Below are 12,947 nucleotides of genomic sequence, written 5' to 3' on the forward strand. Positions count from 1 at the left end.
GTTCAAGTCTGAACGGTCCAAGGCGTATGGATTTCCCTCAACGAGAACGATATAAACCCTGTCTTGTTCTATTCCTTGACATCAGAATACCCACTTGTTTTTACAGAATGAATCAAGACATCATGTTTTCGTTTCAGTATGTCCAGGCATGGGTTTTACATGAACTGGGAAGGTCTTTACTTTGAACATAGTTTGGATTTTTACGATTACTTGAATTTACGACATTTCATTTGTTTACGACCCGTCACAGATTCTATACAAATTCGTTCGCTTCTATGTCATTTATATCGTACAAGATTACAATGCAATGTTACAGAATCAAAGCCAGCGCTATCCCACCAGCAAACATCGACGCCACACTGACAATGCTCGCTAGAGAAAATGTCGACATTCCACTAATCCCGTGTCCAGAAGTACAGCCCCTAGCAATCCTCGCACCCAAGACCATCGCTACGCCGCCTGTAATGGCAGTCAGGTCCCTAATAGAAGCACCTCCTCCCGGAATATCTGCCAATCCTACCAATCGACTCAGTACAAAGCTCCCTGAAAAGACACCGATTACGAAGGTAATCGATTCAGTGGCCGGAAATGCTCCGGCTCCTACCAACCATCTCGCGATGGATCCAATCTGCTCATACCCACTCGATACACCCACCGTGTCTGGCGTCAACGCCCAACACACAACCTGGGCACCTCCAATCGCCAAGCCGCCCATAACGGGCTTCAACAACACACCGTCCGTCCTTGGACTCAGCATGCCCGCTACCGCAACGGCGATTAGCAGCATAGCTTCATACACCACAAACACACTCCCTTCGGATACCCCCAGCTTCTCGTAAAGCGTCAGAGTTGGAACGTCATCTTTGCTTTTGGGCGCGAGACGGGCGGGACGTATGCTACTCTCGAGAAAAGCGTATAGCGTTCCACCGACGAGGCCTCCCAGCAGAGCAAAATATCCCGACCGTAGTCCCGTCGCAACCTGCACCAGGACCGTGCCGGGACACGCCCCTGTGAGGGTCATGCCCGCGCCGAGCACCAGGCCCCCGATTACGTTCCCGTCATACTGGAAGAGCCCAAGCGGCGACGGCGGGCAAGGCAAACTCAGAGCGAGATTGACTCTCCGGGCGAGGAAGATGGCGATTCTGACGAGTTTTTCTTTGATTTAGCTTTTTTTTTGTTTTTTTTTTTTGTTTTTCCCCCTTGTTTTTGGGAGACGGTAAGGGGGGGGAGGCGGGGGGGGGGCTTTAACTTTTCGGGTGGCTTAGGAGAGAAAAAAGGGGACGAACGTGGTGGTCCCGCTTGCGGCGAGGAAGACTTGAAGCATGTGGAAATTTGACAGATGCATCTGCGAGATGATGATGCTGGGTGAGTAGACGCCCGAGGCCGTCAGGGCCGAGCCGAATACGGCTCCTGCAGTCAGGGACGCTGCCATGCCTTTCTCGGATCGCGAATGCACGTTTCTCGATTATGATTGAGAGATGCAGGGGGGAGGAGGCAGTCCCCAGGAGAGAGAGGAGAGAGGACAGGCAGCAAGGACGATTCACACTTTTCGTTTCGTGCTTTGCAGGAATAGAGTTAGAAGGGCGGGAAATGGATGGATGGCTGGGGGATGTCAACCTTTCGGAGGGTATTTAGACACTTCGACTAAGTAAGATTTACGTAGCAGTTACTACTAGTAGTAGGAGTACTTCGAGTCAACAACCGGGGCTTGTCTGCTTTGGCTTTCCCGCTGCTTCGGGCTCCATCCTCTTGTTTTGCCTTTTGCTTTGGTTTTACCCTTTTCCCCCCTCTACGTACAGGCGGGGGCACTCTCTCGCTTCCCCGCCCCTCCACACGATTTCGCCGCGCATCCCGAGTCAGGTGTGTCGTCGCCGACTGCATGCACACATAGTATGTTTATATACTACGTATTAGTATGTATATATATAAACATGCATGTGCATACATGAATGCATACTCTCTGCCTTGCGCAGAACCACTTGCACCCTCTAACTAAATCTCCCATTTGTTTCTTGCTGTGCTGTGCTCGCTCGGGAAGTTCGAGTTGTGTTTCATGATTCGAACGAGGATACCATGCAATGCCATGCCACGTCGAGGTCGAAGTCGAGGTCGCCGACTGATGGGGATCCAGCGGGCCGAGGGCGAGCGTGGGTGGAGCCCGAAACTTTAAATCATAACTTCACCGCACATGGATCGCAAGTTGGAAGTTCCGTACTGGCTTGGTGGCTCGGTGACTCGGTGCTTAAATGGAGTGGATACGTAGTATATGTACCTAGCGTGGATGACGCGCGGATATTGCCATGGATGGCGTGAGATGGAAAGAAAGAAAGGGAGAAAGAAAGAAAGGGTGTTGTTGCACCATTGCGCTTCTGGGCTATAGTAGGGTGTCGTATCTTATTTCAACAATATACACAATCAAATGATGTACATATGTGTGTGTCAAAGGTGTTCGTACAAAGAGCTCTTTTTCGTACTGAAGACTTTAAGAGCGATGAAGGGGTGGAATGACTGAATGAATGAATGAATGAATGAATGAATGAATGAATAAAGTGCCTCGATGGATGATTATATGAGGAGGGTATTTGTTTTTGAAAGGGCGAAGCGAGTTCTGCGTATGTTTATTTTTGATTTATTTATGTGTGATTTAACGCCATATTGGATACAAGAGAGTGGGCATACGGAACTTGTTCTCATTAGGAATGAGTTTAAGACTCGTGTCATCTGCTATCAAGTCGGAGCCTGTTGTTTGTCTATATGAGTCGACATCGTAGCCCTTCGGCGGGAAAAATCGAGAACCATTGCAAGATACCGGAGGGGATCAAAGATCATACCCAAAAGAAGCCGGTCCGGGATCAACCCCATATATACAACTATATACTATATACAAGTGTAAACCTGTTCCGAAATTTACTGAATCCTACGATCCACTTCTACCTCAAGCCGGTCTACTCGTCCCAAATCACGGTATTAACTTCTCCCTCCACCGGCACACTCGCTACAAACTTCCCAAACTTCCCACTCGCTACGTCTCTCTCCATGACCACCACCATCCCGTCTCTCTGCAGTCCCACCGCAGCCAAAGTACCCGCCTTGTTCAAGGAGAACTGCCTTGGGAATTTACCACCCGCCGGCGCGAGCTGCACGAAGGTTAACGTTCCCGTGGCGTCATCGATGGCCCAGCTTTGCAGGGTATCAGAGGCGATGAGCTCGCTAGTGCTGCCGGGCTCAAAGCTGGGGATTTGGAAGAGGCTGTCGTTGCGCGAGGAGGTCATGAGGAATCGGTTGTCGGGCTGCCAGAGTTCTGTCTGTCAGTCCATGCCCGAATGCCGGGTGCTTAAGTTGACTCAGGGGAGGGGAGATATTATGCAACTTACGCTCAAAAGAACTTCTGCGCCTGCTGCACCTGCGGGTGTTGTGGTTGGCCCGTAAGTCCCAGCCATGAACACTTCCTCGAATGCCAGGTGTGCGCCTTGATACGTGACCTTGTAACTAGCGATGCTGTTTGAGAGCTCGTAGATGACGAAGAGATAGGTGTTTCCGCACGCTGCTTTCATGAAAGCGCCGTGGCGGGGTCCAGACCCGGGGGGAGTGACTAAAGGTGTCGTTTCTGTGAGGGCGCTGGTAGATTTTTCGATGCTGAAGACTCGGACGAGATCAGAACCCAGGTCGGGGACGAGGATGAAGCTATCGGTAGGGTCGACGATCGTTTGATGTGGGTGAGGCGCTTCTTGGCGCTCGGTGTTGGGTCCCAGTGGACCTGTGAAAGTCAAGTTTTGGAGAGGTACCAGAGTCCCATTGGAGCGAATAGTCCAGCTTGTTGTTGCTGAGCCTCCACTGTCTCTTGTCAGTGCCAAGGTCATAATAGATCTCGAGTAAACAAACTTACTAGTGTGCCACAGCCAGCCCTTTTCCTCCATTATACACAATGGAGCTGACAGGACCACTGAGCGTCGAACCACGACCCATGAGAGTGAGCTCCCCAGATTCAGACGTCGAGTAAGAAGACACGTAACTCGAACCGGAAAACCCTTCATCTGTCGAATATAAAACGTCATCTTTCTTCTCCAACCATGAAGGGCTCGTTCCCGCCTCGGTCACAACCGAAGTTGTGTTTAATACATATTCTCCGCTGGCCTCCAAACTTAGCGAAAGACTCGATATTTTCCCCGAATAAGAAGAAGCATAGAGATTGACTGCAGCGACAGCGGGCGTCACGAGGGCGCCTAATGCAAGAAATGTCACGAGAGTTAAACGCATATTGGTGGGGTAAGGAATGAGTAGTTGCAGATATATCAAGATTTCGAGACGAACGAACCAGCTTGAGATTCCAAACAAAAGCGAGAGGGGGGCAGGTAAGTACTTAACTGGATAGGGCAGGATCTTAAGGAGAGGTTGCATTTTCACTATTGTGGGGAAATTTTGATCACGAGGAGAAACCGGAGGCCGCTAAGCTTATGTATGCCCGGGCCATTCCCCCACTGAATGGTTGACGAGGTACGTTTCGGACCACATTCATATTGGATATGGAGGGATGTATGGGTGAAGTCGTAAGTACTAGTATCATCGTCAGCCCCCGCGCATATACGACAATGCAATTCTCTCCCCCCCCCCACTAAATAAATATAATACTGGGTCTTTTATGGGCCGATTACAGGGGGCACAGCAGGGGAAAACGTAGTAGCACGGGGTAATGGTGGAGTATACATGGGTTTTAAGCCAATCGGTATAAAGGCTACTTCACCTTACTTACGTACGAGTGCAGAGTATACCCTTTCTTTCTGCTCAAAATTCCTATGTATTCGACCCGTTTTTAATCTAGATCAGTTATTGAATTCACCGATACCTAAACAAAAGGGCTCATTTACGACTTTTGCTCTCTAAACACCAAAAAAATGACGTATACGCTCGAGAGAAACCACTCTGTTCAGAAGAGATATCTTCTATCTGTTTATAACGCTCAATCGATCTCTTTTAAAAGACTACGAGAAATCATATCGGAGGTTTAAGACGCTATTCTTGATAGCTATATCGAATCTTTATACGAATCGTAGTAGAGGAGTTGTCAAGCTGTAATCGATGTCCAACGAGGGCCAACCCCATACTACTTAGATAGAATCTTAATCGATTGATGTTTTCTTTATTCCGATTGGCTGCATAGCGGAGATCCCATGCTACCCCGCCTGTCCACGGTTTGAGGAACATTATTGAGAGGAGTCTGGCTATTAGGGACGAAGTTGGCTCAAAATCTTGGATTAGGCATGAGATGAATGAATCAATAAGTGACGGAATAAAATAAATGAATCAATGAATCAATGAATGCATTCATGCATTCATGCATGAATGCCGTTGATAGTAAACAAAGCTTCGCTTCGCTTACGGAGGTGCCGGGGGTAAATTATGGCAGACCGCCGTCGGCAAAATCATCGGCAGAATCATCGGCAGAAAAAGCAAGAGTGGCTCTCCCATCATTTAATTTACTATTATAACACACTTAATGTTCACTGAACTTCCCTATCGAACTCGTCATAAGATCAGCAATATTCAGTATTGTTATCTTGAATTTAGCGTATTCCTTATATAAATTTGTAGACGCGATTGATGCTGTGGGAACTCTTGTCGCTGAAGGCGGTCTGCCATAATTTACCCCCGGCCACCTACGTAGCTTCACTTCTACTTACCAATTCAAGATAAAGAGAGACCACCGTATGTATGATCTCGTCATCGCCCCACTTTTTTTCACGTGGCTGTTGACTGTTCAGTTGGCTCTCCAGACCTTCAGAAGCTTCAGAATCTTCAGAATCAGAACAACAGATGAAAGCCACTCAAAAATGACGAAAATCTTTATGTAAGCCCAACTGATATCAAAGCCTCATGTCAGTCGATTGGAAACTAATGATCTCTTCTCTCCTCGAATTGATATAGCACAGGAACAACAGGCTACATCGGAGGCGACATCCTCTACGCCCTCGAGAAAGCCCACCCAGAATATGAAATCACTGCCCTCGTGCGGAACAGTGATAGCGGCGCGAAGGTCGCTGCTGCGTATCCCAGCGTCCGGTTTGTCTACGGTAACTTAGAGAGCTCGGAGCTGCTTGAAGAGGAATGTGCCAAAGCTGATCTCGTGATCCGTGAGTCTCCCAAGGCCGGTATCCTGTTGATGATGATTCGGGCACACTCTCTAAAGCGATCGAATAGACACCGCCGATGCATCGGATCACCCTGGTGCCGCCAAAGCGATCGCAAAGGGTCTTGCTGCCGGTCATTCAAAAGAGCACCCAGGTTTCTGGCTTCATACCTCAGGAGCCGGTATCCTAACCTGGAAAGACGCCGACTCCCACACTTCCGGCGAACCCCCTTCTCAGCAGCCTTACGATGATCTTGATAGAGTAGCCGATCTCACGGGTCTCCCGGATACTGCCTTTCACCGGGATGTCGACAAGATCGTCCTGGCAGCGGCATCAGACGCCGTCAAAACTGCCATCATCTGCCCGCCAACTATCTATGGCCCTGGGCGTGGTCCAGGAAACAAGAAGAGTAGACAGGTGTATCTCTTGGCGAAGGTCACCCTCGAGCAGGGGCAAGCTCCTCAGCTAGGCAAGGGGTTGACCGAGTGGGACAATGTCCATATTCACGACCTCGCTGATTTGTTTGTACTTCTCGTTGAAGCTGCTGCCGCAAAAAAGCCCGAGTTGGACGTACATCTTTGGGGCAGGGAAGGCTACTTCCTTGCAGAGAATGGACACCATGTCTGGGGAGAAGTGAGCAAGCAAGTCGGTGAGTATGCATTTAAGCAGGGCTATATCAAGGAGAAAAGCGTGAAGCCTATGAGCCCCGAGGAGGCGAAAAAGGTCGCTGGGCTTGAGGGTGCTTCTTGGGGGCTTAATTCCAAGGGGTTCGCAAAGAGAGCGAGGAAGTATTTGGGTTGGAGTCCGAAGGGCAAGAGTTTGGAGGAGATTATTCCTGACATTGTGGACGCGGAAGCTGAGCTTCAGGGGATCAAGAAGAGGCATGCTGAGGAGGTTTCGGGGGCAAAATAGTAGATAATACGCCGATTGCTCGGAAGTGTTGTATGTAGCCTGTTTGTTGAAGGCTCTCAACATTAGCGTTCGCATTGCTTCTGCGACCTCCCCGAAACTTCACATCTACAAGTAAATGGATCAGCGTACAAGGTAGAAGTCTTCTGCAGACATGAGATTTCAAAGGATTCGGGACCACAGAGTATCTCGAGAAAGCATTAAGGACGGCATACATCTTCAATAAAGACATACATATTTACACAGATTCAACAATGGAATCCCCTGCCCTCTCAGTCAGGCCACTGTGCAGAACCCTGTGGTAACTCACCCTTTGCCAGTGGTTTCACAGAAACATCTCGGTGTCATCGGAAACGGCGAAACCCTATACCATTGAAAAGAAAAGTTCCTGGCCAACACAAGTAACATGGGCACGATACAGATCCTGGATTTTATAGAGCTTTGGGGGTCACGTATGGGTTATAAAGGTGGCTTTCTCCGGTATGTTGTCCTCTGCAAAACCACAGCCGTTGAGTGTGACCCGTTGAGTAGACCTGCGTCCACAAATGTATACCCAATTCCATCCGTTTCCACTGTTGATCGTTGATCCGTCATTTCAACGTTGCCAGATCGTCCTCCCTCCTCCCTAGCTATCCGAGCAATAACCTTCAAGGGACTTGCCCTATAAAAACATAATGTCTACCGCTTCTGGCTCAATGGTCATCAGAGGAGTAGAGTTTCGTTTTCATACTGCATACACCCACCTATACACCCATCCTCACTCAGCACAGAAAATCGTATGACAAAACCCGTCAGGTTCGAGGAATGCACCTACTGTCTTTTTAAATTGCGAGATTTTTGGCCAAAAAAAAAGAAGAGCAAAACTCAACTGGAAGCTCATATCGTCGGATAGGGGATGACGATATGAGGTTCCAGTCTATAAACCTAATTGAATAGGTTTTTCCGATATTGCAAGGTCTCACGCGAATCTACACCAACTGGACAGAAACCTGGGGGGTTTGAGCTCAGCGCTTAACCGCTGAGCCATCGCCCCAAGTTCCGCCAGTTGATGGAAGACGGTTCTGGAATCGATTTATCTCACCTAAAATTTTTTTTTTTTTTTTTTTTTGGACGGGAGGCGAGAAAAGCCCAGAGGAGGGGAGATGAAGGACCCGGGAAAGAGATCAGGCCTCGAAAGAGATGACCGGCCTCTCCTACTCCCCCCGAACAATGAAATCGCTCGCAGTCCATAGATCTCTCAGTGCCGAGGAAGGTGGAATGCCAATCTCCGATCTTGGTGGAACAGCTTCCCGGTCCTTGGTCATACCATCAAAGGACTCCGAGGGGGATGTTATTCATAGAACACCACCTCGCAGCGGCGAGACATCTCGCAAGTCCAACAACGGGAAAGCTACTGGTCATGAGATGGAGGCTCTCGACCAGAAATAGTCTAGGTGACGAGGGGTGGAATAATGCGTCGAGAGCAATGCGAACAGCAACCTGGGTAGCTAGCTGTCTTCTACCTCATCACTACTAATATCCTTGGCCCATTTGTAGTACGCCCGCTATATATCCTAATATCATCAAGCAAGCCCGAAGCAACACAAACCGCGACGCAGCCACCAAACCCCAGTCCTCCCCGGATAAAAGCCAGCAATTGTTGAATAGTGTCTCTCAGTCCTGGAAATTGTCCCCAGAAATCCAAGAAAGCAAGTAAACACGCACAAGTAAGCTGACTGACTTTGCTGAATACATACCGGTATCATATCTACCTGTAAGGTATAATAAGCCATACACCTCTCTCACAGCCACATACGACCATAGACTGAGGAGAATTGGGCATCCCGTTCGCTCTGCCATACACAAGCCTCAGATCGGCAGATTAGTAGTTGGGTGGGTGACCACCAGCGAATACCTGCTGTTGTATGTTTTTGTTTTGTGACTCTCAGGTCGTCTCCTCCGGAGCTGCTGCGCATCTCTCCACTTCGTATTTCCGAGAAAAAGGGAGGTAGAAATAAACAAAGCCTGAATACTCTTCTCTTTATTCACTCCTTCCGAATTGGATGTACCCCCGTCCCCTTCCCCTCGAAAGAACTTACTTCGTTTAATATTGCTGCTTGAACTTTTGAACTGTCGATAATGAAAAGAACAACACGTCGCAAAGTGTCATCTGTGAAGTCTTTTTCCCCTGGCATCAGCTCGCCGCCAATATCAGATTGAACCAAGCTCGGTTCTAGCAACAGCGACCTCTTTTTTGCACCCATGTATCTGTCTAGATGAAAGGATGGATGGATGGATGGATGGATGGATGAATCTCTGGCAAATATTGCTATCAAGTCAAGTGCTGGGAGGAGTCGAAGCTGGAACGACCTGCTGTAGTCGGCACCGCTATATATGTGCTGCGGTTGCAGGAGAATGAGCTCAGGGTATCGGGCTGTCATTAGTGGCACTTACTTACGTGGGCTTGTCCTACTCTTATTTCCGTACGGCGGCAGTATCAAGTTAACGGGATGGAATGATGGTGTAATGCAGCGGCGCTGTGTCCATGTAAGAAAATACCGATTCGGAAAACATTTCTAAGTCTCGGATGTGGTGACATGAGCAAAACCTGAGCCTACTACCAGAGCAGGTCCTGCCAGTTGCGGCTTAGGATTTGTGCTCTTTTCTGTTCGAGTCGCCCACCTTGAGAACTTATTTGGCTGGGAAAATGGCGTTCTGGGGTAAGAAAAATATGCCTTGGATCGAAAAGTAACTCCATATTCAAATGCAACCGCTACCGGTCTTCTAATTCCACGCCTTCGTCAATATCCCTATCCTCCTCCGTCCCATCCATCACATACGACGGGCCACTGGGCGGCGACCTCGCTAAATCTACCGAGCCCCCTATCCTGATTCTTCCTCTCGACACATAGTTCACCTGATCCGACACCCAGATCGCTCCTTTCTTTAACACACCCCAAAGCTTTTCCTGGCTTTCGACCAGATGTCTATCATCTCTCGGGTTCTCGCTCGCCTCAACTTTAAACTGGTATTTCAAGCAGTCTTTAACTGTCACGAGACCAGCGAGCTTGCCGTGGTATTCGATGAGGATGACTCGAGGGCCAATCTTGCGGAAAACCTCCATTACTGTCTCGAGCGGTAGGCGTGGGTGGACGGTGACGGGCGTTGGGTCTATGAAGCGGCTGAAGTCGACAGACGAGGATGCCATTGCGTCAAAATTCGTAGGCGGGGGGCCTGAGACTGCCGAAGTTACAGGTGTATAGGAATCCCCAGATGATGGTACGCTGAAATAGCATTTCGCCATTGGACTGATCGAACGGTCTCTCTTGACGCGGTCAATCGCATAACGCAATTCGGTTCGTCCGATGTACCCTACAAGTATCTTTGATGCCCCGTCTTCCACGATAGGGAAGCCTTGATACTTGTCTTCGCGAAGAAGTTTTTCGAGGTTCTTCATGCCGAGACCTGTAGTGGGCAAGGCAATGACATCGCTGGTCATGACCTGCGATACGGGGACACCAAAGGTGTGGTCTTCTTTGTTGTCTAGGAATGGGAAGCCACTAAAATAGATCATCCTGTCGGCAACCCCCCCTTTTCCAAACATTTCGCTGACTGCTTTGGTAACGCCCACTACAACCATCGTGGGCAAGATGTAGGTCAGGGCTCCAGTGAGCTCAAACATGATGACTACCACTGATACAGTGATGTGCATGATACCGCTCAGAGCTGACGCTGCTCCAAGAAAGGCGTATGTTCCTGGTGTAATGCAGGGAACGTCCGGTTCGCAAGCTGAGAAAAGTACAGATGTCGGATAAGCTTCGTGTAGTGCCTGCACCAATATTCCGATTGTTCTCCCGAATGACGCCCCGATAGCCATAGAAGGTACAAAGATACCGGCCGGAACCTTACACCCGTAAGATATGATGACTAGGAAGATCCGCAGGATCGTAGCTATCGTGAGAGAAGCGACCATGCGCCATCTGTTCTCTCTATCGCAAAGCCCATTGTAATCTTCAGCCCCCTCACACTCCAAGAAGAGGATCTCCATACTCTCTGTCATATCAATCCGGAGGAACATGTTTGGGTAACAAATTATGGCGGTCATGGTCGCCAGAAGCGTTGCTTCCAGGATAGCGTATTTGGTGAGATACTTCTTTCGAAAAGCCTGCGCCCTCAAGTTCCACTTGATAACGAATGCACCGTACACACCTCCAAAGATTCCAATGATAATGTAGAATACAACCTCAAAAAAGTGCCACGACCGATCGTAGTGGACTTGGAACATGACAAGCTGACCCGTTCTGAAGGGATTCATAGCTGACAACACAGCCGTAGCGACTAGGGCGCAGAAATAACTCCTCCACATAGTCTTTAAAGGGAAGTAAGATGACATCTCCTCGAGCGAGAATAATACACCTCCGATGGGACTTCCGAAAGCTACAGCGACACCGGCAGCGGCACAGGCACTGAGAATCTCCCGCGTTTTTGACGCATTCCTCTTATACTTCTCGAATAGCCTGGATATAACGTTGCCGGTACAGACAGCGTAATGCACACTTGGCCCTTCTTTACCAACCGAAAGACCAGAGGCAATAGCAAGAGGCAGTGCAACCGATTTTATGACCAATGTCCAGAATCCGAGAAACCCTTTCATGACGAATCCGGCTATGATGCATTTGATCTCAGAAATTCCTGACCCTGCAGCATACGGCGCGAATGATCTGACCAAGCTCGCTGACGTTAGAGCAAACATAGTCTGTAAATGTCAGCATGTCCAAGCGATCGTAGAAATAGGGAAAATATACAGCAAACATAATATAAAGAACATAGTTGACAGGGGCCAAAGAGCTCCATCTTTGCCAATCATCACATCCTATCAATCGTCAGCCAGAACCTCCCGCCCAAAGGCGACCCTACCATTATCTTCCCCCCAACAGCAAAAGCTCTCGTTCAAGTAGAAACCCGTCTTGCAATACCCCAGCTTCACATCCGAAAGCCATTCCGTAATAATGTTGAGAAACGCCGCATTCATTCCAATAGCCGCACCTGTCACTATCAGCGCTGCAGTCTTCTGGGACCAGAACTTGTATACCGATCAGAGTGACCACTATCCACCCTTGCGCCGCTTCATATGATTCCCCAAGCTTGTATCGCCATCCCGCATGTCCTCCTCTCTCGAAGAATCCAGCTGTCTCTTTCCTGCGGATTTTGCGCCGTAGTTGCTCCTTCGCTGCGTCTTGAACCCAGTCTGGGGGCACAATGTCAGCCTGCTGAATCGCTGCCGCAATGGGCCACAAGTACCTATTGTCGTAAAATCCTAGCTATATATTAGCAAAAATATTCACTGCCACACCGTACGGTGTCCCCTCGTACCTCATATCTCTTAATCTTCTCTATCTCCTCATCAATCTGGTGTTCCGCATTCGTCGGCGCTACCGCAGCCTCGCCGTGCTCCGCGTTTGATATCGCAACCGAGAGCCTCGACGTGACACTCGGGCGATGCTGCTTGCGGCGAGCAGGCAGGGAGATGAAAGAGGATCGTGAGTTCATGGCCTCTGTCGGCGCAGGTTCATTCTGCTGGACTGGAGGACAATGCTGAGTTCATCTGGCCGCGATGATGGATGGCTGAATGTCGATTGACAAGCGGCCGCTAGCGTGAACCGTCTGATACTTGGTACCTTAGGTAGTTCTTCAACAAAGCGTCTTATCCTTTTCGTCTGAAACACAACTTCGGGACAATTTATTGTAAAGCGCTGGATATTTAAAGGAAAGATAATCCGATATACATTATCGCGTCACATAAAGGGTTTGTGTTTCTAACATCGGCTCGATATGCAGAACTCAGTACAAATATCTCTCTTGATTAGTTTTTCATGGACGCCTACTAGCATTCAAACGGGTAGCTCATCCATTGTTCACTAGAGCTCATCTATA

General features: G+C 48.9%; 4 protein-coding genes across 4 annotated transcripts; 1 reads left to right on the forward strand and 3 right to left on the reverse strand.

Moving 5' to 3' along the window:
- Window positions 1-310: 310 nt before the first annotated feature.
- Window positions 311-1,432, reverse strand: L3040_004932 (uncharacterized protein; the record flags this gene model as incomplete). The annotated part of the gene is made up of 2 exons (XM_007288649.1): window positions 311-1,142; window positions 1,287-1,432. 2 exons carry the CDS (start codon window positions 1,430-1,432, stop codon window positions 311-313), a joined length of 978 nt encoding a protein of 325 aa, XP_007288711.1.
- A 1,513-nt stretch (window positions 1,433-2,945) lies between these two features.
- Window positions 2,946-4,257, reverse strand: L3040_004933 (uncharacterized protein; the record flags this gene model as incomplete). Its single annotated transcript, XM_007288650.1, has 3 exons — window positions 2,946-3,290; window positions 3,375-3,834; window positions 3,887-4,257. The coding sequence occupies 3 exons, from the start codon at window positions 4,255-4,257 to the stop codon at window positions 2,946-2,948; spliced, it is 1,176 nt and encodes a 391-aa protein (XP_007288712.1).
- Window positions 4,258-5,828: 1,571 nt separating this feature from the next.
- On the forward strand, window positions 5,829-7,037 carry L3040_004934 (uncharacterized protein; the record flags this gene model as incomplete). Its single annotated transcript, XM_007288651.1, has 3 exons — window positions 5,829-5,845; window positions 5,923-6,128; window positions 6,196-7,037. 3 exons carry the CDS (start codon window positions 5,829-5,831, stop codon window positions 7,035-7,037), a joined length of 1,065 nt encoding a protein of 354 aa, XP_007288713.1.
- A 2,749-nt stretch (window positions 7,038-9,786) lies between these two features.
- L3040_004935 (uncharacterized protein) lies at window positions 9,787-12,563 on the reverse strand (the record flags this gene model as incomplete). Its single annotated transcript, XM_007288653.1, has 6 exons — window positions 9,787-11,769; window positions 11,819-11,886; window positions 11,931-12,059; window positions 12,106-12,261; window positions 12,315-12,330; window positions 12,387-12,563. The coding sequence occupies 6 exons, from the start codon at window positions 12,561-12,563 to the stop codon at window positions 9,787-9,789; spliced, it is 2,529 nt and encodes an 842-aa protein (XP_007288715.1).
- Between the last annotated feature and the right edge of the window lie 384 nt (window positions 12,564-12,947).

The sequence above is a fragment of the Drepanopeziza brunnea genome, assembly GCF_022702325.1.
Source record: "Drepanopeziza brunnea f. sp. 'multigermtubi' strain 214-2 chromosome Unknown ctg7, whole genome shotgun sequence".
NCBI classification, from domain to species: domain Eukaryota; kingdom Fungi; phylum Ascomycota; class Leotiomycetes; order Helotiales; family Drepanopezizaceae; genus Drepanopeziza; species Drepanopeziza brunnea.